This window comes from Callithrix jacchus, chromosome 2, assembly GCF_049354715.1.
Source record: "Callithrix jacchus isolate 240 chromosome 2, calJac240_pri, whole genome shotgun sequence".
Taxonomy (NCBI): Eukaryota; Metazoa; Chordata; class Mammalia; order Primates; family Cebidae; genus Callithrix; species Callithrix jacchus.
The window spans coordinates 74790568-74817572 of record NC_133503.1 but is presented as its reverse complement, the minus strand read 5'-3'; the positions used below and the strand labels follow the sequence as shown (position 1 = coordinate 74817572).

The window sequence follows — 27005 nt, the reverse complement described above, 5'->3', positions numbered from 1 at the left end:
GTTTAGAAGGCACTTTAATTGTACCATTATAACACTTATATTAAAAATGGAACTTAAAGTAGTTTAAATTAAATGAGTTATATTTAATTAAAAAGCCTTTAAGGCACAATAAAGACTCTTTTTCAATTTTCTTTTATAACAGAGTCAAAAGGAAGAAAGGCCCCCAGTGGTCAGCAGAGCTAGATTGGTGTTTAGTTAGGACCTGGCCCATCTGAGAATCCCAAGGAAAATCCAGTTTTGTTCCCTGTCCTCTTTTCTTCCTTAAGTAGGACACACCATGAGCTTCAGTTTCCTCGTCTGAAGGGGAGATTGAAAGGTGCTACCTGTAAGATTGTCGTGAAAAGGAATTAGGGAGTGTGCAGACTGCATGCAATGTCACTCCTCACATAGAGAAGTACCTGCTCCACACATGCCAAGTTGGGACCCAGGCCAGCCTTAGCCACCCACACCTCAGAGAAGGGGCCTTGTGCCTGGGCAAAGGCACAGGGAAGCTTTGCCCCCTACAGGCTGAATCAGCTCTTTCCCCTGAGGAGTAGATGCTAAGAAAGACAATGAGGGCAGTTGGGGGCATTTTGCCTGCACTTCTCTTATTGGCTAACCCAGAGGTTCTTAAATAAACGGGGACTTTTAAAATCATCCAGAGCCCAGGCCATACCCTAAACCAATTAAATCACAATCTCCAGGGGTGAGACACAGGCATCAGTATTTTTTGAAGCCACCCCAGTGGTTCTAATGTATGGACAAGTTTGGAAACCACTGGGTTAACCATGCATCTTAACACCTTACAGACTCTTGTCCCAGTGAGCCTGGCCAGTGCTATGCACCATGGTGTCCAGCAGCCTCACACAGACCTTTGCAGGTGCCAACAGGTCACCAGGGCTCTCCACTGAGGGTGCCCTGCTACTCCCACCTACAGGGAGGGGTCTCCCTTCATAACAGGGAGTATCAGCTGGGTGTCACAGGCACAGAAACTACTGTAAACAGTGACACCAATTTCTCACAGAAAGAGTCAGTGGAGCCAGAGGGATGGCTTGGGCAGGCCCACACTTGCCTTCTATGAGGAGCGATGCCGGCTCAGCATCCAGGACTCACTGGGTGCAGGTGGGAAGGATGGGCTCGAGCAGTCAGGACTGAGAAGCCTCCCGGTGACAGGGAGAATGGGCAAGTGGGCTTGCAGTGCATGAGCCACCAAGGGGCTCACCTGTACTCCAGGCCCCCAGCACACTGGGTCACCATATGCATGATACTGACCTCCAGGAGCTTCAGTTTCCTCCTCTGCAAAATGAGATAGGGTAGTGTCTATGAGACTGTGGTGAGAACTGAAAGAAGAGGGCAAAGAGCACTCAGGATCTGGTGGCTGCTATCCACTTGCCAATTTCCACCCACAGACAGCATCCTGGCTGTGCCCCCAGCACTTAGCATAGCACCAGCCTGAAAGAAGTTCTGAGACTCTGGAGTGGGGAGAGGTCCACTAGTTCTACTGTGGCCTGTGGGCAACAGCTGGGAGAGACAGGATGGGGGAAAGGCATGTGTTGGTACAGTGTCAACCCATGGGCCATGGCCAACCTGTATTGACAATGCTCCCTCACACCTCTTCTTCCTCCTATGCTAGGCTCTCACTCATAACTTTCTCTCAGCTTTTGGGGCTGCCCATTGGCTCATTTGCTTCAACTCACTTGAATGCCAGGATTCCTTCCACTTGGTCTTATGCAGATGTAATGCCTTATGTGTCCTGGGCCCTGTATGTGCCTGGGGTATCCCTGTCCTGCCCACAGAGATGCCCTCCCCTACTCACTCATGGGCAGTTCTGACCACTCACTAACCAAGGTTATCCCATAGTGCAGGGGTGCTCACCCACCTAGATGAAAGGGGCATACTCCAAAGGAGCCACCACGGCTCAACCAAGCTTAGTGTCCAGTGTGCCTGGGGGTGTCTGACACTTCCACCTCTGGAGAGGAGGCTGTCCCTCCATGGCAGCACCTCTAGCAGGTGCCCATGAGCTTGCCTCTGGCCTTGTCTCAGCAGGGGACCCCTTGCTTTCTCCAGCGGCCAGTGGAAGAGTCAGAAACCACCACCCCATTCCCACTGGGTTTCCTGACCCTCCAAAAGCCCTGTATGACAATAAGCAGCTTGGCTGCCAATGCTGGGACTCTTACCTCCTCCTTAAGATCGAGGTCCCAGAGCCTTCTTCTGAAAGGGAGACTGCTGTGGTCAACCCTTAGGAACTTCCCAAGGCCAATTCTTAAAAGCAGAAACAAAGACCACTGCATATCACACACTTAGTCCTCCGTCCATAGCTAACATCCACAGACACTGCCCTCACTGTCCCATGTGAGGGCAGTAGCTGCCAAGTCCCCACTGGAATCCTGGAAGAAATGCAAGGAAATAGCCAAAGGAATGTTAATATGTAAATTCTCAGAGGTTCAGTGTCTGCCTGATGGTGAAAGAGAAATTGTAGGGGAGGAGAATGAATAGGGGCAGAGCTCATCTCACCCCACAGAAGGTCAAAAGGCCACCCACAGCCCAGCTCCAGGAGACCACCTCAAACTCTGCTGCCCCCTAGGAGGAGGGGATGCCTCCTTTGATATAATGCTGTATGCTTTGGCCTTCCAAATCTCAGTGTCATCAAATGTCCTTTTCCTAGACTCAAAAACATGCCCATGGGGATAAGAGCACAATACTGTGGTTAGAAATACATGCTAGAAAGTAGAAAGCCAGGTGTAAACCCTGGCTCTACCACTTACTATATGGGAGATCTCAAACAGCTCACTTATCTTGAAGCCTCAATGTCTACGTGCAAAATAAACAAATTAATAGTACCTTATAGACTCTCTTGGAGAAGTCAGTGAACTAATCCACTTAGCATGTTAACAAAATAAGCTGTTTAGTAATCCTATCATCAATAGCTATAGAACTCAAAGAAATCCATATTAGGCATGAGAATTCCTATCAGGAATCTCCTCTTTATTCTTGTAAGAAAGAGAAGGATAAGAGGAGCCATTCAGACGGCCAGCCCAGAGCTTCAGAAGACACTGCCACCTTTCATGCTCACCCTAGAGATGTCCCTGATTCCCTAGCCCTCTCTAACTTTGGCTACTTGGAAAGAGACATCATAACAAAAACCAAATGTTTAATGCAATAAGACTTTGTACCTAGCCGGGTGCAAAGCTAAGCATCAAAAAGGGAGAGGTGGGGAGTGCATCTATCGCATCTTGTCTTCCATCATGGCAGGCCAAATTATCCCCGGCAGCTCAACTGCAATTCTGCTTGCTGGATTTGGCAGGGTGGTGAACCTTCTAAGAAGAGGCACCTGGTTGAGCCATGACTCCCCTCCTACGTAACCCCTCTTTGTTACCAAGAATGATTCCCACTAAACCTCAAAGCAGCTGCACTAAGGAGCTCCCTACAGCCACAGGATATTATCTCTGGAGTCACAGGGCCACATCTGAGCACCAAAGTCTGCTCCCCTTTAGTGAGTTTGATGGGCCAGGCATGGACATGGGCTGTGTTAGTCCATTGTGTGCTGCTGTAACAGAATCCCTGAGACTGCATGCTTTATAATGAACAGAAATTTATTGGCTCACAGTTCTGGAGTCTGGGAAGTCCAAGAGTGAGGGGCTGACATTTGACAAGGGCCTCCTTGCTGTGTACTCCCATGGTGAGAGCTCAAAGACAGAGCAAGAGATCCAATTGGCATCCTCAAGCCCTTCTATAACCAGCATTCCTGAGGGTGAAGCACAGAGCCCTCATGACCTAAACATCCCCAATAAGGCCCATCACTTAACACTGTTACGTTGGGGATTAAGTTTCCAACACATGTTTTCAGGGAAACACATTCCAACCATAGTACCCTGAGAGCCAAGGGCACTGGCACCAGCATAGAGGGAAGGGCCAGCGTAGTGTCTGGCAAAATGCACATCTACCTGTGGAGGCCAAGCCTACTTTACAGCCTGTCTGCAGGGATAGCCTAGGAATGGATAAGTTGGGCTTCTGAGCTGCACAGCCACAGATAGGCCAGGTTGGTGAGGTAGGGTATGGCGAGGGTGCTGACAACAGGGAGAGGAAGGCGGGCAAGAAAAGTAGGGGAGCAAAGATTTAACAGCACGAGGCAGGCCTTGCTGCCAGGGCCAACCCCAGCTCTGAAGATCTGAAAATGCGACGCCATAAAATGCCCCATATTTATACAAACTCTGCTCACTTTTCTCTGAGCACTTGCTGAGAGGTTTGAGGCTGGCTCTGCAGCCTCACCAACTGCCCTCCACCCACAATAACCTCCTCCCACTCCTTCACAAGAGCCACCCAGCGCTGCACCCACACTCTCCCCTCAGAGCCCCCGGAGGTCCCCTCACCTGCTGGGAACTGCCTCCTGGCCACAGGCAAATGAACCTGGGAAGATACTTCCCCAAGCTGAGCCAATAAGGCTCTGGCCCTTGAGAACCTGAGGACACAGACAAACCTCAAATGAGACAGTTCGAGGCGCAGAGCTGCAACAAGGGCTATGCTCACAGCTCTGTGGAAAGACCAGTCTCCAGAGAGAATAGGCAGAGTAGGAAGAAATGGAGAAGGGGGGCAGTGTGGCTCAGAAGGCAGTTGGAAGACAGACTGCCGATACCTCTATGCCTGAGCCCCTGAAGGCATTCTGCCATTGGCTTTGGGAGAACGTCTGGGGCCTCATGGACATCCTTCTTTGTACATGAGCATCTTAGCAGGTGGTTCTGCTCCTAGCCACCAAAGGGTCCCTGATGAGTCCCCTGGCCCACAGACCCAGATATCCACCTTAACCAATCTCTTCCCTTTTCCCCTCTTGTCAGACATGGCCCTATTCTAACCTACACCTAGATTCAGAGCGTTCCTCCTCCTTCAATACCCTACCCACCAGATCTCGGTCTGCCTCTCCAAGTACCACCTCCTCCAAGAGGTCCTTTCCAATCCCACCTTCCACCTAGCTGTGTCTGTGCTAAATTCTCACACCGCCCATGGTTTGGCCCTTGCTGCTAACAAAATACGTTCTGTGTTACATTCGTCCCTCACCATGCGATTGTCACGTTCTTAAAGCTGTTCGTGATTCTTTCTTCTCTCTCATAATCCCATGGTGAAATATCAGACAAGAACTTCTTGTAGAGTGCATGACCATCTTTACTTGTAACACAACAACAGTCATTTTGAATAAATTCAGATTTAAATTATATATACTGTTCTCATCGAGAATGGATAATGAATCACAAATAATTTTGTTCTAGTCAGCATGGTCATAAAAGTGTTTTTGTTCCTAAGGCTTACTAGACTACTGGTGCTATGGATTGGATGTTAATTTGCCCCTTATTGTTGGAGGTGAGGCCTAATGGGAGGTGTCTAACTCATGGAGTGGATCCCTTAGGAATGCCTTGGTATCATCCTTGCAGCAATGAGCAAGTCCTACCCTACTAGTTCCCAAGAGAGTTGGCTGTTAAATAGAGCCTGGAACCTCTCACTCCCACCTTGCTTGCTCTCTTCACCATGTGATCTCTACACACATCCATTCCCTTTCACCTTCTACCATAAGTGGAAGCTTCCTGAGGCATCACCAGAGGCAGGTGCCAGGGCTATGCTTCTTGTACAGCCTGCAGAGCCATGAGTCAAATAAACTTATTTTCTTTATAAATTACCAGACTCAGGTATTCCTTTATAGCAACACTAAATGGACTAAGACAACTGGCTACAATTAATTGGACCAGGATAGGTAAGTGGACCAAGGTGCAACCCTACAGCAAGGAATAAGACCTCCAGTAGAATGGTTTTGGCCACTGAGGTGGTAGCGTCACATGCTGCAGTACCCTAAGCAAGATGAAGGATGAAAGAGGAAGCTGGGAGTGTCTAAGTGTCACCCACATAGGACAGATACAATGCTGAATGTGGAAGCCCTGTGGGTGTCCAGAACCTCAACAGCCCCCTTCTTCACCCTCTTTCAACACCACTCCCAGGCCTGAAACTTGTCCGCCAGTAAAAATGAGCATTCACGTCCTCTCCATTGCCAGCCCAAGTCCTCTGAGGGGAGCTTAGGAGTCACTAAACCAACAAGAACACAGCCATATCAGGTGGAACCACTTTAGGGGAGAGGGGCCAGAGGGGTACAGGCCCTGGTGGACAACTTTTGGGAAGGGGTGTTAAAGGATGGTGGAGGGGGCTGGTGGAAGTTCTGGACACCAGAGGGCTGCAGTATTCAGCACTACGTCCCTCCTATGCAGGTGACACCTAGAGACCTCCAGCTTCCTCCAGCCCCCAACACACACTCTGAGGGCTTTAGAGCAGCTGAGCCAGGGGCCAGGACAAACCTGTGATACCAGATCTGCTATCAGCCACATACACCCAGGCGGGGAATGTCTGGACTATGAGAACGAGTGTCCAGCCCTAGGACGAGGCATGGGGAATCAGGGAGGCAGATGGAATTTCTTCTTTATTAAGATGTACTTCTTTCTAATAAAGGTGTACTTTTTTCTTTATTACTCAATAAATATGCCCATTTTTCTTTAGGCTAAAGTTGAGAACTTAATTTTGTCGTTACATATAGGTTAGAAAAGATGATTAACTAATGTAGGTGTTTGATTCCTTCTGCTAACCTGAGATCCATTCCGAAGCAGCCGATTGCTCCTACCTCCCTCCCCCACCCCCACCCCAGTGGTCCTCAAGCCCCGAGGATGGAATCACAAATCCCATTTCTCTTCGATCACTTGGCCAGCCTTAGTACAGGGCCAGGTGCACAGCTGGGTGCTCAGTGGATGCCTGTTGATTTCTAAGATTTAAGTCAACCAGATGTCCCAATTGGCCAAGCCAGCCCAGGGCTCAGAGACCCTCTAGGTAGGGATATGAGAAGGTCAAATGGGAAGTTCTGCTTCAGGACACAATCCGAAGCCATACTGCCAGGCATGAACACTCAAGCATGAGGCAGAGAAGCCTACTGTTCTTGCTTTTTATTTTTATTGAGATGGAGTCTCACTCTGTTGCCCAGGCTAGAGTGCAGTGGCATGATCTTGGCTCACCGCAACCTCCACCTCCTGGGTTCAAGCAATTCTCCTGCCTCAGCCTCCCAAGTAGCTGGGATTACAGGTGCATGCCACCACACCCAGCTAATTTTTTTGTATTTTTGGTAGAGACAGGGTTTCACTATGTTAGCCAGGCTGGTCTCGGACTCCTGACCCCAGGTGATCTGCCCACCTTGGCCTCCCAAAGTGTTGGGATTACAGGCTTGAGCCACTGTGCCCAGCCAGAAGCCTACTCTTCACTCTTCAAATGCTAACATGAGAACAGCAGTAACAACCAAACAGATAATAGCAGAGGAGGAAGAGAAGGTACCATGGGGCGTCTTTTAGAGCAACTTCAATTAGAGCATCTGCCTGGCAGTCCTCTCCCGTTTGACACCTCCCAGTGTCCCCACATGAAAGCCCACTTACCTGGAATGGACGCTCAAAATATGGCATCAGCAGAACCAACATAAACTTGACATCTTTTCTATAGGGACTGAAGTTTTCAAGGACATTTTAAATGCAAGGCCAGAAAGGGAAATAAATGGAACAAGAGTTGTTCTTTTTATTTAAAGAGCAAGCTTTAAATGATAGTAATGCTCAAACAAGCTTTCAGTTCAATTGTCCTAAGACTTGCATTAAAGAAAGCCATCGAGAGTCTTGTACCTACTTAACGACATTTCAAAAGAGAAGTTCTCCTTTCTTCCCTCTTTGGGGATGGCTGGCAGCCACCTACCCCGGAGCCACAGACTATTCCTATGACCCTGAAAACTGTAAGCACAAACAAAGGATCCTGCATTTATCTGACTTTACATTTCACTCTCTAGGTTCATGGTTTTGGCAAGGGTCTGGCTGCCTGCCACAGTGATGCTGGCCTCTGGAGAAGAAACAGCCAGAGCCAAGCAGGCCCTCAAAGCCATTCTAGGAAGGGGATGGCAACTGAGTCAGGGTCCCACCCTGTTCCTACACACAGCCCATAGGACTTGCTGAAGCCTCTCCTGGTTCAAGAAGAAAGTTAAGAAGATTTGAAACTGATGGGATTCTACCAGAAGCAGCCAAAGGCAGTCCAGTGACTGTCTCCTGGGATTTCTTAGGTAAGGAGTCCAGAAACTCCAGACACCTTGTCTAAACCCTGTATGATGACAAAATAAATAGTAAAAGATGGCTTGATCACTTATTCAACAAAATTCTGAACATTCTGCTATGTGCCAGACTTTCTGGACACTGGGGATACAGGTCCCGGTCCCAGGATATTTACCACTCCACTGAAAGAGGATCCTCCTACCCCGAGGGCTGCCTTGCTACATGGCATGTGGCCATAGCCAGCAGCGACAAGAACTGCAGCTGATGTTGACACTTCAGGCCATGGCTCAGGAAGGGCGCATGGGTTTCTTGACAGGCACTGACTGAGGTTCTGGGATGACAAACACAAAGGCACAGCTCCAAATGCCGTGTTCTGTGGAGGCAATCTGTGCCGGGCACCTCACGTACCATCTTAGTCCTCGGGACAACCCGGAAATCAGTACCGTTATCACCTGCATTTCACTCATGGCGAACCTATAGGCTGGAGAGGGTGATTCCCTTAGCTCCACGCTGGCAAGGGAACAAACAGATTTTAGCCCCTGGGCCCTGTGAGTTGAGGGTGCAGTTGGGGCAAAGGCAGGACTGGGGATGGCTGAGGTAGTGGCAGACAGGTGGCAGGCAAAGAAGTGATTCAGCCCCAACAGGAAAAACCAACTAGGGGGTTTTAAAACAACAGATATCCTGGAGGAGACAGTGGCAACATAAAGCACACAGGGTGAGTTCCATGGCAGGGGAGGAGGACAGTCATTTCTCCCAGGAGCCTAGAGAACCATGCGCGTCAGCTTGCCCACACTGGGAGCTCACCCTACCACCAGCCAAGCAGGCCACCAGAAGCATTGAGGACTTTCAGCCTGAGAAGGGGAAGAGGCGTCCTCTGAAAAGCAGGCCATGCTTCAGAGGCCCAGGACCCTGGCTGGAGCTGAAGCCTGGGTTGTGCTGTGGATGTGTGTCACCTCTGAGGCTAAGCCAATTCCCTCACAGGTGCAGAGGCGCTCTGTCAGCCATGTCATGGGCTCACTGGTGTTCTCACTGATTCCCTGGAAAGGACTTTTGCAAGAAATAGAATATGACTCTCTTCTTAACTCTTAAAAACATACAGTTTTCAATCTAGATTCCAAATGAAACAAAACCTTAAACTTCAAAGTATTTTTTAAAAAGCAAGAGTGGCAGCTTCTGTCTCCAGCTAAGCCCTCCCGAAGGGTTTCAGTTCGCACCCATGGCCCACTTGGAACAAAAGAGGAAAAGCCAAGGGCTCAGTGCCTAGATGCAGCATCAAGCAGGTAGACAGGTGCAGCCTTAGCCCAGTCCCACCGACCAAGGAAAGACAGTTTTCTCAGGGTCTCCTGACCAACACCAGCATCAGCTCTCCCCACTCCAACCCCCGTGCAAGATCAAGCTGAAACTCACCCTGTAATTGAGGGAAGACCCCAGCCCTGCAGGCCACTCACATTCATTCTTCACCTCTGCCAAGAGCACACATTCCTGGCGGGAGTAAAACAAGGCTGATTTTTATTAAAAGGAAAGATTTTGGGTTTCTCTTGTTCCACACCATCCTGACTCAAGGGAATTCCCCCAAAGAATGGCTACCCATCAAGAGAGAGGCAAAGCTGATAGACAGATGGCTTCTCAGTCACCTGGGCACACCTCTTCCCTGCAAGACCAATGTGCCCGCACCCACCACAGTGTCCTTGGTGTCACCTGCTCAGAGCACCGGGCCCAGATACTCCCACATCCTCCATGTCTAGATCCAGTATGCTCCAACTCCCAAGTGGCTGGTGACAAGACAAAGCCCGGGAGCCAGTGGAAGAGACCACAGCCATGGAGGCAGAAGGACAATGGCTCTGACTTGGCAAGACCGAAGAGTAGGGTCCGCTCCTGTGGGCCTTGTTAGAGCTTGCCTGACACAAATATGATATTCACTTCCATCCAAATGGGAAGCAAGAGCAATAACCCACAAGGCATAGGGGATAAATCAAGCAGATGATTGGGACTTGGCATATCTGTGCTGCCAACTCCCCGAAAAATGGAAATTGGAGCCCCATTTACAATGCATGGCCTGATGTCCTGATTACAAGGGTGGGAAGTTTCCTAGGGGAGTATAGACTATTTAGCAACACAGGCATAAATAAAGTAGTTAGATGAGTAAATGCTAAATTAAGAGGAAGAAAAATAATGGTTTTCTGTGAACTCATAAATGCTCATTTTCCTGGGTCACAGAACTTTTCAGGGCCAATTAAAATTCTGTCAACTATGATCTCAAAATGCTAAAGAGGCACATAGTGCATTAAATGGTACAGGGTGGAAGGGCTGGCTGGAAGCCACGGAGAGGACACAAAGAACAAAGACAGTGACTTCCCCTGTTCGAGGACAAAGACAAAAGCAAGACTCCAAAACAGCACACCAACACGGCAGTGCTAATCCCCAAAACAGGCTAGGTGGCCCTGGGGACAGAGACAGGGCAGGACACCAGTACAGGAGCCACAGTGGTGGTGAGGGGTGAGTGTGCGTTGTTGGTCCTTGGAGCAGAGGGTATGGGCTAAGCCTCAGCATTTAAAATCACCTCTCTCAGGATTTAAAACCACCTACAGACAAACCAGGGGGAAACAATGGATTTTGAGAGTGAGAGTTACCTGTCCAGCTGCTTAAAAACAGGTGAAAATGACCCTAGAACCCAGGTAGTTTAAGTTCATCTTTCCTTTCACCTACCTGCCCCCTAAGCTAGTCTCATCAAGCTGTTTTTCGGCGTGACTACAGCCGGCCCATTTACCTCCTTTTCCTGACTGCAGTCAGCAGCATCATGTCAGCAAGAACCAAAAACAAGTCCAGGGTCAATCCAACTGGGATTCTTCTTCTTGTGTGTATGCATTAGGGGAGGCAGGCGGACTCCTCTAGGGCTTTTCTGCCCAGTGTCCCCAGGATCTGAAGTATTAGCATCACCTGGAGCTCAGAATCTCAGGACCCACCTCACCTTTGCTACATCAGAATCTGCATTTTAACAAGATCCCAGACCATTCACAAGCACATTGCATCTCAAGAGGTGCTGGAGCAGGGTACAGCACACTTCATTCTATAAATGGGAATGGGTTCATCCCAATGCCCCTGAAACCTTGGGAGGTTCTGCTACCATTGTTTGCCTTGAAAATTATGAATGTACTGATAACGTCTACAGGTGGGAGGTTGTACCCTCCCAGTTTTACCTGAAAAACTAATATCTACATCCTCTGACTCAGAATAATCAGCAGAAAACTCTGGCTAAGTGTTGGGGACCCAGAGAAGCCGCCACCACTTTAGCCAGCACCACACCTGCAGGGGAAGTTCTGAATCCTTTTGAAAGGGATTCAGTTATCTCAGAGCTCCACGGCCCTGGGGAGAAGACCATTCCTACCTCTTCCTGAGAGACCTTGCCCAGAGTCTCATTTTCTTTGAAAGCAAGTCAAATGCTAGAGTTTGCAGTGGTGAGTATCCCAAGGGTGATGAGGCAGAAAAGACACGAGAGATGCAGGCAAGCCTGGACTGCAGGTGAGGCTTAAGAAAATGCGAACATCCAGCCTGGACCCCCATTGGTTCACAGGGAAGAGGGAGTTTCTTTTATTTATGCCCACAAACCAGCTGAGGGCCAGGGTGAGTAGCGACACCAGTGGGCGGATCTAAAGCCCTATAGATGATCAGCTGTTCTTCCCCAGTAATCAATCAAAAAGCACAGTCAGGGGTATGGGTGGTGGGGAGAACATTATCAGAAAGGGTGGCTGGGGGTGAGGGGCACTAGTGTAAAGACAATGAATACATAAGAACAGTAAAAGAGTTTTGTAAAATTTTAATGCCCAGTCTTAGCAGGCCAAGTACTACTGAATGCCCAACCAAGGCAGACAGAAGCAACGGAGCATTTAGGGACTCTGCAACTTGAGGCTGTCCTCGCGGGCACAATAGTGCCACGCCTGCTGTCTGGGTCTGGGGCCAACACTTGGAGCAAGGGGAAGGGGCTGGTCAGCCAGGGTAGGATCAATGCCGTCTTAGGCTGACCCCTGAGGCTAGGGAGGCAGGGAATCATCACATAATTCTTCTGCAAAGGCTTGACTTTGAGAGGATTTGCCAATTTTGAAAACCCATGGTGTCTGAGCTCAAAACCTGTCTCTGGTCTATAAGCACTGAGGCATATGAGGTGACAATTTAAGAAGGAATCAATATGAACACTCACAGGTACATAGTACATGATGTATATACCATAGGTAAGAATCATTTAGAGAAAGTTCAGTAAAATGCATGAAAGATATATAAGACCATTTAACAGCCACCATTCAATCCCAGAGCCCAGCAAATGGGTGATATGCTGGTGCTGGAACACAGCACCCAGGCCCCAAAAGTGGGGGGCTCATACCACAATACCCAAGCCCCAAAAGTGGGGGCTCCCACCACACCACCCAGGCCTCAAAAATAGGGGGCTCCTGCCACAGTACCCAGGCCCCAAAAGTGGGGTGGCTCCCACCAGAGCAGTCAGGCCACCAAGTGGGGGGCTCCCACTGTAGCACCCAGGCCCAAAAAGTGGGGGGCTCCCACAAATGCCTACCTCTCAAAAGCAGGTCAGCTCTCTGGAGGTTGCTACTATATCACTTCTCACCCTTTCCTGGTTCCTTGGTTCCCCCAAATATAAAATCCTACCAATACTGATTTTACTAATATATTTATCTAGGCCAGAGTACAGACAGTCCCTGACGTAGGTGTGGTTTGACTTAGGATATTTCAACATGACAGTAGTATGAAAATGATACACATTCATAGAAACCATAATTTTAAGTGCCAATACAACCCTTCTGTTTGCCACTTTCAGTACAGTATTCAATAAATTACATAAGATATTCAACATTTTATTATAAAATAGGCTTCGTGTTAGATAATTTTGCCCCAACTCTAGGCTAATGTCAGTGTCCTGAGCATGCTGAAGGCACGCCAGGCTCTGCTACAATGTTTGGTAGGATAGGTGTATGAAATACATTTTTGACCTATGATATTTTCAACTTACAGTGAGTTTATTTGGATGTAGCCCCATCAAAAGTCAAAGAGCATCTGTGTAGGATAAAGGGGGGAATATAACAACGTTTCATTATTTCAATAAATTGTACCTCTCAGAATTGTTCCCTCTGAATTCAGAATTCCATTAGCATTCTAGGCCACGTTCTGCCACTCCACTCTTGTGAGAGAGGCACTCCACCCAGCTGTATTTATTTTTATCTGTGTCTGTAAAATGGTAAACTCCTTGAAGCTATTTCCACTGCAGTCTTTGTACATAAAACAACAATTTAACACTTGCTATAATTGCTTTAAAAATATGTGCACACACACACATTGGTCATTTAATTTTTATTTACCCTTAGGTCATTCAAGTAATTGGTATAATAACTTTAAAGGTAAATCAAATCTTATTAACACTTTCTAAGTACTTTAAAAATCTGAAGTCAATGAGTATTTATGTGAAGTATTACTATTAGGAAGAAACACACAGAAACGTTTTAATATCTGGTTCCTGAAAAAGGTTTTTGACTTATTTAGAGTCTCAGGAAACTCTGTTGGTTTTGATTCTTCCAGGGAATAAGACTGTCTACGGAAACTGCTAGAGGAGTTGAATATGGTTTAGGCTGTGAATTATCGATACATTAATAGCTACAATTCAAATGAGAAACTACCCAGAAACCATAACACACAATGACTTTCTTGGCTATTAGGATGCCTGCAGGCTGCTCACAGATTTTCTGGGGAAACCATCCAGGTCCCCCACTGGGAGTGAGCCTGCTGTGCAGAGAGGTATGCCCTGCGCTGAAATACTTGATGGTCTGGTCTGAATTTTGAAAGGACCAGAGTGACTTTATGACCAGGACCAAATGTCACATAAATATTGATTGGCTTAAAAACACATTGAACCTCTATTTTGCTCATAAAATTATTAGGCACCATGGGGAAGAGGAGATAAATAAGATAGGCTCTAACCATATGCTAACATAAAAATAAGGGAGTAAGAAAAATAAAGAGATAGGAAGGAGTAAGAGTTCAGAAAAAGAGAACAGATGTGACAAGAGTAGTCAAAGAAGGTTCTAAAGAAAAGGTAAGAACCAGAGCAGGGCCCTGAAGGAGGAAGATATTCAGATGCAGAAAGAAGAGACAGCACGCCCTGCAGGAGGCCCCTAGTGAGCAGGGGCATGGGGCTGCATGAAGGGATGCACAGAGCAGGAGCAAGGACTGCAAACAAACCGGTTAAAGTAAGTGTTCTGCTCTCTGGTTTTTTTCTTCCTTTGGGTTTTTTCTTTATCTTTTTTTTTTTTCTCAGACAGGTCTCACTCTGTCACCCAGGCTGGAGTGTAGGGGTACAATCGTGGCTTGTTGTAATCTTGACTTCCCCAGGCTCAGGTGATCCTCCTACCTCAGCCTCCCAAGTAGCTGGGACTACAGTAGCGCACCACCATGCCCAGCTAATTTTTGTATTTTTAGAAGAGATGGGGTTTTGCTATGTTGCCCAGGCTGGTCTTGAACTCCTGGGCTCAACTGATCTGCCTGCCTTGGCCTCTCAAAGTGCTTGGATTATAAGTGTGAGCCAACGGCACCTGACAGTGTTCTGTTCTCTGCAGCTAAACATTTAACATAGGCCATCCTATGCCATAGGCCCATTCCCATTATCATTGTCTCATTTAATTACTTTCAATGAGTAGAAGTTACAATACAGCAAAAATAAAAGCTATAGCAAAATACATATATATGATCAATAGGGCAGTAGTTCCTGTGGCGCAGAATCTACACAGTCAACAATTCCCTTTCCTGAAGCAGCAACATTCCTGGACTTGGAAGACAAAAGCTACCTTGGGGCTGGGATTGCAGGGGAGCAAAATAACAACCCCAGAAAGCCTTATTTCCTCCTAAGAACTGGCATCTGCTCCTTCTTGTTGGCACACAAAGAATTAGGGTGTTAACAGCTAAGACAAAGAGGCCCTGGGTTGATATCAACTTACCTTCAATTTACCTCTAGCTAAATCTCACCTTAATTGACTTCACAATTTTATTTGAAATAACTGGTTTAAAACAGTGGGCAGATGAGCCCCAATAGTAAGAAGACTAAGCATACCTATGTGTTTGCTTATTTGCTATGCTATTAAATATTCAACAATATATGTGTAGGATTTAAGTGATCATTTTCTCTTCATATGGATATGAGTATACTGATAAAGCTGTTCCCATAAGGGAAATGCTGTTCTCACCAGCAAGCCAGCCTCCAGACTCTTTCAAAAAAGAGCATTAAGTTGCGACCTTCATGGATTTAGATGGCAGAGATAGCGTTTCTATTTAATCATCTGCTCACCACAAAAGGAAGGCACACTAACTTCAGCAGGAAAAGTGTACATTAAATTACTTCTGAAGCTCCCCAAAGATTGAGGCTTGTAAGTTTGGGATTGCATTACAATTAAGTAATAATGGAAGAGAAATCATGTCTTTTGATCAAATAATACATTAATCCTACCCTACACAGAGTAATCTTATTCACTCTCTGGGAATGTTGACTTTTTGAGTTAATTTTTATTTCTCATTCCACAGGACAGGAAACAGGGACAGAGAGAAAGAGAGCGGCAGGCATCAAGGAAGACAATGGGCAGAAAAGCACCCTGAAAAGCTCCCTAATAGGAATTAGTATTCATTACAGCACAGAGAAAATCCCAGGTGGTTTTAATGGTAGGGTGTAGTCATTTCTTTCTTTCTTTCTTTTTTTTTTTTTTTTTTGAGATGGAGGTTCGCTCTTGTTACTCAGGCTGGAGTGCAATGGTGCGATCTCGGCTCACCGTAACCTCCGCCTCCTGGGTTCAAGCAATTCTCCTGCCTCAGCCTCCTGAGTAGCTGGGATTACAGGCACGCGCCACCATACCCAGCTAATTTTTGTATTTTTAGTAGAGACGGGGTTTCACCATGTTGACCAGGATGGTCTCGATCTCTTGACCTCGTGATCCACCCACCTCAGCCTCCCAAAGTGCTGGGATTACAGGCATCCGGCCAGGTGTAGTCATTTCTTAAGGTTCAGCACACAGAAGGCATTTTCTGCAGAAAAAATTACACATTGTCCAGGAACCCCAAATTCATGGAACCTACTACTTTGGGCCGGGCCAGGTTGCAGCTTATGAATGCTCCTTAGTAGGTAAGACCAGGGTTCACCAAGCAATTAGCAGAACATCCAGACTCTCCAGGGAGGTATTTGAGAACAAGTTTTTCAAGCACTCTAGAAGCATTTATATATACCTAACATGCCATTAATCATTCTTATCTGTTCATTAAAGCAATCTCCCTTAGGACCTCCACTTGCCAGGTCTTTCTCAGCCTGGTGCTTTTTATCTATATACCTGAAAAGTAGTCCATTTCTTTTCAAATATATTTTATAATTAAAATACTTCAATAATTCACATGGGTGTGCTCCAGCAATTAGTCTGCATTTTCAGAGTTTTATTAAACATACAGAAAGTCCATTCTCTTGAGGGTCTTTGTAGAAACTAACCAGGCAACTCAAGCTTGGTTTCAGAATACATTTTCAGCATCTGAAAGGTTTCAGAGCCATTACTCACGTTGTGTTATCAAACTCTTGTCTGTATCCACACGTTACCTTCTTCCATCCCCCACCAAAGAGGGAATGCAATTTCAATTCACTTTATGATCTAATTGATCTAAACTAAAGGTGGAGGGGAAATCAGATACTGTAACATCCGAAAGCAATTAGTTTGAAATGTCATGTCAGTCGGGATGTGACTATACCTCTGCCTGTGACTCTCCGACACCCCCGTCAGGGCCTCTGCTGGTTCCTGGGTCGGTCCATCCCAGGGCAGCTGGCAGGGAGGCTCCAAGCAGTGTGAGATGCAGCCAAAAGCCTCCTGGTTTCATTTTGTTGAGTCTGTTGAAGAAATGACAAATGCTGAGAATAAAACATTGTGAGATGGACATAGTAAGTCACAGTGAGTTAGTATGTGTTCCCCAGAATCAGATAAACCCGGGTTTAAATCCTGGCACCAGATTTCTGTTCTACCTTGGAGAAGTTACATGACTTCTGGGCCTTAGTTTACTTATTTCTAAAATGGCAATAATATGTACAGCAATAGGCTTTTGCGAGGATTGAAGGAGTCAGTGTCAAGCATAGAGTAAGAACACTATAAATGCTATCTCTTATGTGAAAACCCATTTGAAATGCCACCTACAATTACATCTGTAAGAACAAACCAAGATGAGGCAGCTGGGTCACCTCTATTCGGTTGCCATATAGCCATCCACACCTCAGTTTTCTGAGAAAGCATTTAGGGCTGGGCACATAATTAGTGCTACAGAAATGATGATTATGGCTGGGTGCGGTGGCTCATGCCTGTAATCCCAGCACTTTGGGAAGCCGAGGCAGGTGGATCACTTGAGGTCTGGAGTTTGAGACCAGCCTGGCCAACCTGGTGAAAACCCATCTCTACTAAAAATACAAAAATTAGCTAGGCATGATGGCTGGCTCCTGAGTAATAATCCCAGCTACTCGGGAGGCTGGGGCAGGAGAGTCGCTTGAACTCAGGAGGTTGCAGTGAGCCAAGATCACGCCACTGCCCTTCAGCCTGGGCAACAGAATAGGACTCTGTCTCAAAGAAAAGAAATGATTAAGAATTATGTTACATCTCTGGCACCTCATTTGCAGCCGACACCTCAGTTTACAAGACAGTGAGCTTCAAAATGGCATCATAAGGCCTAATAACTTAGTTTCAAGACCAACCATTTTTGCAGCATTCAATGATAATGGAATTTCAATAACCTTTAAGGTGTTTCCTGAGGCTCACTTGATAGCATTATTGTATACTGTCCTAAAAAGCAAGAAGTGGGCAATTCAAGGTAATCACATAATTACATGGATGAAGAAACTAAGGATCAGCTACAACAAATATTCGAGTCCAAATCATGTGCTAAGCATTGTGCTAAGGAAACGAGGACATAGACTATTTTACTTGTCTAGTAAGCTGCACTTTTTTGGAAAAAGTCTTCCACTGTGAATGGAGTCTAACCATCATTTCAGTATTCCGATTAGGGAACATAACCAGATACAATTTTTTATGCAGTACTCAGAACTCTTACTCAAGGAAATTTTAGGGGTTACTGATTTCTGCTTGTACCACACAATTTAGTGCTGAATCACATATGGTCCACACTGCATCCTGATCTAGGCTGGTGAGATAAAAGCACTGGAGCTCCTTGGAGGCCAGCATCCAGCATGAACTGGCCTAGGGCTGGTCCAGAGCAGACAGCCAAGTTAGGAAGAACCGAGTGCTTGAGGTACCAGGCAGTCCATTCTAGCTCACTCCCACAGTCAACAGCTTTGGAGCATCTCTACTTTAGACAATGAGGTAGAAGTTGTTGCAGTCACTAGTGCTGAGGCCAGGGCTGCCAAACAATTACACTCCTGCCGCATTCCAGGTTTTGTTTGGCTGTCATCCACATCCAAAGAGAGCTGCCTCTCCACATTTGCTTTATGTCTCCAGTTTAAGACAGAAATGCCCACAAGGAGAAGTCAGACTCAAAACTGTAGGCCTGTAACACTGGCCTATGAAAAGGCAAGGTTATAAGTATGACTACCTTTGAAGACAAGGTAACTGCTTGTTTTAAAAAGAGTCCATAAGCTCCCACTCCTATGTCTATTTCTTCGGTCACTCGTCTTTGACATCTGTTGACAAAGCTGAGCTACTGGGGAAAGAGTCTGGGTGGCCAGTAAATATAATCTGAAGGTTACAGTCTTGCCGCCAGCACCTGCCCCACACTCTGAGGAAGGCAGAGTTGAGCAGAACAGTGTCGCTTCAGCTGCCACCCAGGAGAGGATGGCGAGGACTGCAGCAGTCATGGCACCCCATCCCCAGTCGCCTCTGCACTCCTAATCCAGTGCTCTAGCTAGGATGTGTGAAATCTTACAGGGAGGAAGAGCAGGGAAAAAAAATCATGTTCAGCACTAAGAGAGAATAAAAATGTCTTTCCCTAACTGCAACCCGTTTTTCTAAAAATAAATAAGGTAACTCCCTATTCTCCATAACTGATCCTCTTCCGGATGCAGAGCTACTTTCCAGAGACTGCAGAAAGCAGCTAGTGGATTTTTGGAATTTTTCAAAACCAGCTATAGGAATTTAAGCTAGAACTAGAAAGACATTGCTTCTTACTCTCATTAATTTTTTCCTATTTATGTACTATAAACATTGCTCACAGAGTAAGCATACAGAGTGAGGTCTACTTTTCTCTCTTCCCATGCCTCCTAGCTCACATAAACTAAAAACAGCAAGATAATCCTAATTTATTCTAGTTAATTGTACAGATATCAACTCCTGGAGTTATGAAATATACAAGCCACAAAATACGGTATTTAACTTTTAATCTGCTTTGTAATCTAAGACCAATTATGTTTTATGTTTTGGTGCTAACTGGTAGCATTAAAATAAAATCTATTCATTTCAACCGTGATTTTGGCAAGTACCAGATCAGTTCATAAAAGGATGCACCAAGACTGCTGGTTTCTGAGTTGTGTTTCAAGAGCCCCAAGATCCAAGCATGGAGCTTGGCCTGGAGTTGCCTCTGGTTTTATCTGGTTTGTGTTTACATTTCCTGTAAGATTTTATTTGAAAACAGGAAAACACATGAACCAGGCCAATAGTTTAGTAGAAATACTCCTGAGGAGCTCGTTTGTAAAGTTGAACCTGGTCTGTCTACCACTAGCTCTGATTTCATTTGCACTGTGGATGTGTTTTAGATGTCATTTTATACTTGTGGTGATTGACAACTCATTACATTTACAGCACCAACAGCCTGGAAATTTACAGCTCAAGTTTTATGACAGTTCAGTTCATAAAAAAGAATTAATATTGGGTCTAAATCAATTTTGATTATCTGTCTAGTAACCAAATAGAGACTATCTATTTGGTTAACACTTATATAGCAATTACGACATGTCAGGTACTGTTCTAAACACTTTGCAGGTATTAACTCATAACCCTCCTTTTTCTACTCCATGAGGGGGGCAATGATTATCCCACAATCAGATGACAGAGGAGACAGGGTCACAGAGAGGTTAAGGACTCTGCCAAGGCCATGTGGCAAACAAGCGGCAAAACTGAGATTCCAAGGCAGGCACACAGACCCATGACACCTATTCTTGTAACTCCCACTTTCTGCTGCCTATCAACACTTACCAATGTTTTGTTTTGATAAACAATTGTCTTTAGTATAATGAGGAAAATCTAGAGGCAATAAAATAGGAGGCCCTGGCCCCAAGACTCTTTTCCTCCGAAAGCTGCCAAGAGCTGCCCTCCTTCTTATGGCTCCGACTAAGGGGGAAAGAGCCAAGCTGCTTGCCCTTAATTTCCACACTGGGATGGGGGCCCCTTGGCAGACTCTCCTCAGTCCTCATTGCTGCTCTATGTATGGGCCAAGAGAAAACATGGTGGAAGGAAGGGAGGGAGGGAGACCAACCATGAAAAGATGCACAGAATCTCAGGAAGATGCCTCTCAGCTCACAGACAGCACCAGCATGATAAGGCTAGTCACTTTGGTGAAGTGAATCTGTTAATAAATTAATTACTTCTCAAATCAAATAGTGCTACCAGCCTTCAGATAGAGGCGAATGCAAGAATATCCCATTATAGAATTGGGAAGGTGCCATCCATAAGGGCACAAATCCCCCTTTTTAACCTAGAGCTCCTTTTGAGCTCAATTTAGACTAATAAGTTTTATTCAATCCTTGCTAAGTCATAAGTATTAATTATACATCTATCTGGGACTGTCCACATATAAAGAGCTGAGACCACCTTTTCTTCCAAACAAGTCATAAAGTACACTGACTTGATACTTAAGCCATCTTGTTTGGAAGGGATGTATTTCATTGCTTCCCCTGTGGTTTCCTACCTGAGCTTCAAGATTTGCCCAGTCAGGGGAACCAGGTGCTAAACTGGCTGCTGCATAGATAGGACACCAGAGGACCAGAAGGTGGAGGAATCCACCCAAGGTTCGAGGAGAAATCAGTGGCCAGGCCTATACTAGAACCCAGGCATCCCACCCCCGGGGCAACGGTTTGTTTCCTTATATTACCGCACACTTACATCTAGAGTAGAATTTTGCATTCTCTGTTTAGAGAGGCAGATTCTGATTTTCTCAATGCTGGGAGACCTCCACTAGATCTTCTACCTCCTTGTGAAAACCACAGGATTTTCAGGTGCTCTAAAATAAGCTGATATCTGTGCTATTATTTATCTGTATTTAGAATTATAGAGGTGCTACAGTTTAGTATGAAGTAACATTCCAAATACGGGCTTGCTTTTTGAAGAAAGTTGAAAAAGCATGACATAGGAATGCAAATTGTTAAAGAGAAATAGGTATTCATATGAAAATTCCAAAATCTTCTCCACCTGGAGAACACACACAGGCATGTAAGCTGTCTTTACTGACCAAGTTCACAGGACAAAGAGAAGCAATGCCATTAAACTGGCAACGAGTTGAATACAAACTTCTCTTTCTATTCTAGAAACCAGCCCTGTTGGGAAGAGTGGGAATTCTGGCTCTCAGAGTTTCGGTGGCACTGTTCATCCATTATTCTCTCTCTTAGCGTCTCTCCCAGAACTCGCTAACGTTACCAAACTAGCCATTAAGGATTAGCCATACAGAAATGGCTTCTCTTTGTAACCAACAGGACCAGAAATTGCCTTGAAGGGAACATCAGGTTTGTGGCCCTGAATCATCTGCATTCTCAATCTTTCCAAATGAAAAAGTATGTGGCCTATACACACTGTAGGTGTGTAGCATTTTCTACATGGCATGTTGGCAATCCACATAGAAAAATCGACTGCAACCACCAAAACCCTGGAATTCTCTTCTGCATGCCTGCTCAAATTTAAAAGGAAAAAAACGCCACATCAATTCCAACTTTAAACCTTGAAGCTGTATGGGATCTTCTGAAAGGCTTAGGACCCTAGTGTTGATTTGTGAGTGTTTTAGGAAAAAAAGAAAGTGGTACACATTTCCTAAGACAGTCCCTAAAAGCATGGAAATACAGCAAGCTAACCTTGCAGCAAACCATAATGAAGTTAAATTGCATTTCCTATTAATTATCTACTCTATATCATTAGTTAATTCTTCCCCAACACTTGATAAATTAGATGCCTAAATTATTCTACGTGCCATGTATAAATCTACGATGTTCCTATTTACCATGAAGTTTAACACAGACACACATATGACTTCCAATAACTTTATTCTTCCAACCTTCAGGTTATACCTCCTAAGTACCACATTCTCTTGACTGCAGTTCTATTTTATTTGAAGTTCTTTAAGAGACAGAAAATGTAAAGAAAGATGTGCTCTTGAAATATCTAATTGAATTAAGCCAGGAAGCACAAAATTGTCCACACATAAGCAACTCAAGAAGGTTGACTTTACAGAGAAACACCCAAACAAGGCAAGGTAGGAATTAAGGTAGTTTTATGAAATAATGACTATTCAATGCCACTCTCTGAATACAGTGTTAAGTCAAACAAAGGATCATAACATGAAGGTCACATTTAAAAAATTTTACAGCCCTTAGTAAATGGAAAAAGGTCCTCAGTGACTGACTGGTCAAGCTGGAAAAATCCAACCTCTTCTTCCCTCACTCATTTCCAGGGCAGAACCAAAAGGATGAAAGTTCTCCCAATACCCAGAAAAACAAGCTGACCCCTTTCTGGAAGAAAAAAAGCTTTCCTGGAACCAACAAAAATTGAGGATGATCATAAAATAGTAAGAGAGCAAAAAGCACTAGGGCAACTCTAACGAGCAATTTTAATACATTACATCAAAGTGGACTATTTTCTTGTGTGAACTTTGGCTCAGTCCGAAGTCTTGGGAGAGGGCAGTGCCTTTTTTTCCTAGGATGGGAAGGAAAAAGCTAACATTCAGCTGAGTCTGGAAGAAATGGTCTAGTGATGCTGCAGTGTTTCCTTCTTACAATGCTAAGATGGGAAGCAGACACGTGCGCTGTAGGGCATCTGCTCAAGGGTCCGGCTTGAGCTACTGCCTGAGAGTTGCTGCGGCTCTGGAGTCTCAGAAGTCGCATCATTCACGCCTCTGACCATTCCCTTCCCAGGTGGACCCCTCAACAGATCACTGCCCAGATCCAGAGCCTGTCCTGGGAGCCAGGCACAGAAACTGGCGCCTGGCCCCCAGGATTAAGATGACCCTGTTAAAAAGCATCCCTGGTTTCCCCTAAATTTGGCGGTAGGAAAATAACGGGACTTTCAAGAGGAGTCCTACTCACTCTGGGATCCATCTTCTCCCCTCACAGATTGTGATACAGGCCTGGTGAACATTTTGGCTGGCAGTTACCTCCCCACCTCCTATTGAAATTCTGTTTACGTTTGGCCCAGAGAACCTGGACGGATGTTTGTATCTCGGGGGCCCCATCTAGAACAATTCCTGGTGCACAGGCTCGCAACAAATTTACGAAGGGAACAGACCAAGCTGCCGGCGCTATTTTTCACCAGCGGAAAGCTCGGCGGAAGCGACACCTAGAGGGGAGCGGCGGGCGGTGGACGCGCCATTCATCAGTGTCGGGGGCCGCGGCCTCGAGCAAGGGCTGCTGGACAGCGCCCCGGCACCCGCTCTCCCGCCGCGACACTGACCTGGCCAGCCCGCCCCTCCGCCTCGCGCACTCCCAGTGCACTCGCCGCGCCTGGGAAACCGGGAAACCCCACTGCCTCAGCTGCCTTCGGCTCCCGCAAGAGTTGCGGACGCGAAGTCCTCAGGTGTCAGGCCTCAGGTTGGCGCCGCCTTGTTGGCTGCAGGGAGCCCCAAAGACTCGCGCCGTGCTCGTCCCCAAACTCGAGGTGACACGCGCCCAAAGCGGAGTGCTGTGCCTGCCTCGTCCAGGCCCCCCCGCCCCCGAAACTCAGAACTCGTCTTTGCTTTGCGGGCGCAAGGAGGGCAGAGATCATCCACAGTGCCAGCTCTCTTAGGACCAAGCTCCCAGCCCGAACGCCGAACGCCCCCAACACACTGCTCCCTAGACACCCTCCAGCGGGTACCCCGGGCCGCTCGCTCTGGGCAGCTGCCAGCTCCGCACGAGCAGCGCCGCCGGCTGCCTGGAATCGGGTCGTGCCGGAATTCCCTCCTCCCCAGCCTCCCGAGCCGCGGACCCCGGGGTATCCCGGGCCAGGCGAGGCGCAGCGGGCCCTTCGGGCTGCAGCGAGGAAACGCAAGTTTCCCCGCAAAGCCGCTGGGAGGAGGTGCTGAGAATGCCTGCCCCGCGCCTCAGCCCAGAGCCAAGGGCACTGGGTTCTGGCCGAGGAGCCGCTCGGGGTGCTGAGCCCAAGAGCGGCGCCTGCAGGATTTCGAGGCCGGGCGCGAGCTGCGGGCTCGGCCCGAGCGCTTCTGCGTGGCGCCCCGCGTGCCAGCCGGGTCACTCCTGTCCCCACCGCAGACCCCGGCCACGAGCCTTGGCGCCCCAGCTTCTACCTCGAGTCCTGGCCTTGACCAGGGTAGCCCTGCCGAGTCCTGGCCGGGTGGTCTCTTGCCCGCGGCCAGGCGGGCAAACTTGACTCTCCCGGCGCGGGCAGTAAAGACAAGCAAGCGTCCGCGCCGGGCCCTGCAGCAAGATGCGGGGCTGCGGGCGCCGGGACCCCAGTGGGGCGCAGCGGGACCGGCTGGTGGCGGCGCCAGCGGCTTGGCACCCTCCCCGTGCCCGCTCCCGAGCTGCGCCCGCGTACCTGAGACGGCCGGGGTCGAGGGGAAGACCAGGTGGCCGGACTCGGGCGGGAGGGAGAGAGCGCCCCGAGGCAGCGGCGGCGACCCGGCCCCGCGTCCTTCAGCTGGTCTCTCGGACTGTCGGCGTGTCCCGGGCTCGCTGGAGGCCGTTGAGGCTCCAGCTCCCTGAGCCGCCACTGCCCGCTGCTGTGCCACCGCCGCCGCGGCTGCCCTATTTCTGCCGCCGGGACCGGAGCCCGTGACGTCACCCTCCGGGCCCCGCCTGCCCAATCGCCGCCACCTGTGCGCGCCGCCCTCCCCCCCCCCCCCCCAGCCGGTCAGACCCGCGCGGCGGCCACGGCAGGTGCGCGGAGCAGGCGGGCGGGCGCGCACGCGGGGCGCGAGGACTCGGGAGCGCTGTGGCCATCTAGGGCCCGGCGGGAGGAGGGCCGGCGTAGCGCTCCTGCCTCTGGCTAGCGTGGAGCTCAGCAAGTGGCAACCTCTCTTCACCTCTACTCTCCTCCAGGGTCCCTTCCGGGCCAGGTTCCCCAAGGCTGTGCTCTCCAGGCCCACAGGGGGTCTTTGAATCCACCGCCATTGCTTGTGGAGCCCAGGTGGGCCGGTACACCACAGCAGGAGAGCTGTCCCTGGGGCAAAGTGGGTGAAACCCCCCGCGGTTGAGACCCAACAACCTGTGAAACAGCTAAGTTTTTCCTCCTCTTTTCTGAATCTTCCCTCTTACAACTACAGAATCTTAAGACATTCTGGGCATAGAGGGGCAATCTCGAGTGACATTTGCCTACCTGACCTATCTGGGCCCAGAGGGTCCCTCTTCCCTTAGAACAAGACATTTCTCCCTCCTGATTCCATCCCAAGCCTGAGGCTCGCAGACTTTTCTGGGTCGCTCTTTAACATTCACAGTTTTTGAGATCAGTCTTGGTTCCCGAATAAACTGGAAACACCTTCGTAACAACTAGGGCTTCCCAAATGGTCGTATGTAGCCTCAGTCTGGTGGGAAATTTAGGAGGGAACCCCCACCCAGGCCAGACTAATGGCTTTTCCGAGGGCCTGCCTCCTGTTCTGGCTGCGTGGGCACCAGGGGCCTTCCTAGCTGAGGTGAACAGTGTCCTGCCCATGCCTCTGTGATTTCTCCTGGCCTGGGGGAGGTGACAGAGGGGATTTTCTGAGGATGAAGTTAGTTAAATATCAGAAGGGAAAGAATAATGGAAGGCTGACATGAAGAAAGAGGCGTTACATTTGTTTTTTCCTTCCACAGATTTTCCTGCATCTGAACCCCTTCAATGCACAGGCACTGTACTATTATTAGTTGCTAGAGACACAGCAGTAAATGGGCCAGCGTGGTCCTGACATCATAGTTTTGGTCTGGGGCCCAGCTCTCCCTCTATCACTGCCCAGCTATGTAATGCAAAGCCAATCCTATCTCTGCTATAGGTATCAGTTTCCCCACTTGTAAAATGAAGGGTTGGACAAAACCTGGTTGACTTCCCATGTGGATACCATGATTTGTACTCAGAAGGATAGAGGCTACTCCATCCTCAGTGACCCTGGGCCTTAGCCAGCGTGATGCTGTCTCGGATTTGACTATGAATCTTTGCCAAGGCCACCATGACTGAACTTCTGAGGTTGGCTAGGGGCCAGATTCTCCGCAGCAGCACTAGGGAAGGGATGGCACTTTTCATCTTGGGGAACAGAAAAGAAAAACTGAGTATAAAAGGAAGCAGAGAAGTTTGGAAATGTGCTGCACCTCCCTCTGAAATTTAATTCTAAGTCTGTGGTCAGGAAGGTACACCATGGTTTAGAGGCTGGATTCAGTTCTCCTCTCAGACATGAGGTGTTTGGAAAAGCAGATTTCTGTTCTCAGCTCTGATGACAAAGTCCCTGAGTCAGCCTAGTGGCCTTATTACATAATCAAAACAGGACTTTGTGTATTTTTTGTTTTTTTAATAACTCAAGGTCATATGTAAATCAGGTCTATAGATTGACCAAGATCAGAAATAACTCTGTTTAATGCACTGAACAGGCACTCAACTTCTACAAGCCTCACAAAGAAGTAAAAGAAGGTAGTTGCTGCAAACCAGATGTATGGAATATTCCATAGAGAGAGTGCTAACAGCTGAAGTGAGCTGTCGTGACTACTGTGCATAAAATAAGAGTGAAATTAAAAGTCACCTTGGAATGAAA

The 27005-nt window shown here is 47.6% G+C and overlaps 1 protein-coding gene across 6 annotated transcripts in view; it reads right to left on the bottom strand.

The window, feature by feature from the left end:
- Positions 1-25043, bottom strand: part of FSTL4 (follistatin like 4) — a 430768-nt gene extending 405725 nt beyond the window's left edge. For 5 of the 6 annotated variants that reach the window (XM_054251984.2, XM_054251985.2, XM_002744592.6 and 2 more), the window contains exons 1-2: positions 24827-25043; positions 16854-16989 (exon numbers count right to left, since the gene is read on the bottom strand). In XM_054251984.2, the coding sequence (XP_054107959.1) occupies positions 16854-16979 (126 nt within the window). In that variant the 5' untranslated portion in view covers positions 16980-16989; positions 24827-25043. Of the gene's footprint in view, positions 1-16853; positions 16990-24575; positions 24804-24826 lie in introns of those variants that run through there. The other variant, XM_078365809.1, reaches the window with a different exon arrangement.
- Between the last annotated feature and the right edge of the window lie 1962 nt (positions 25044-27005).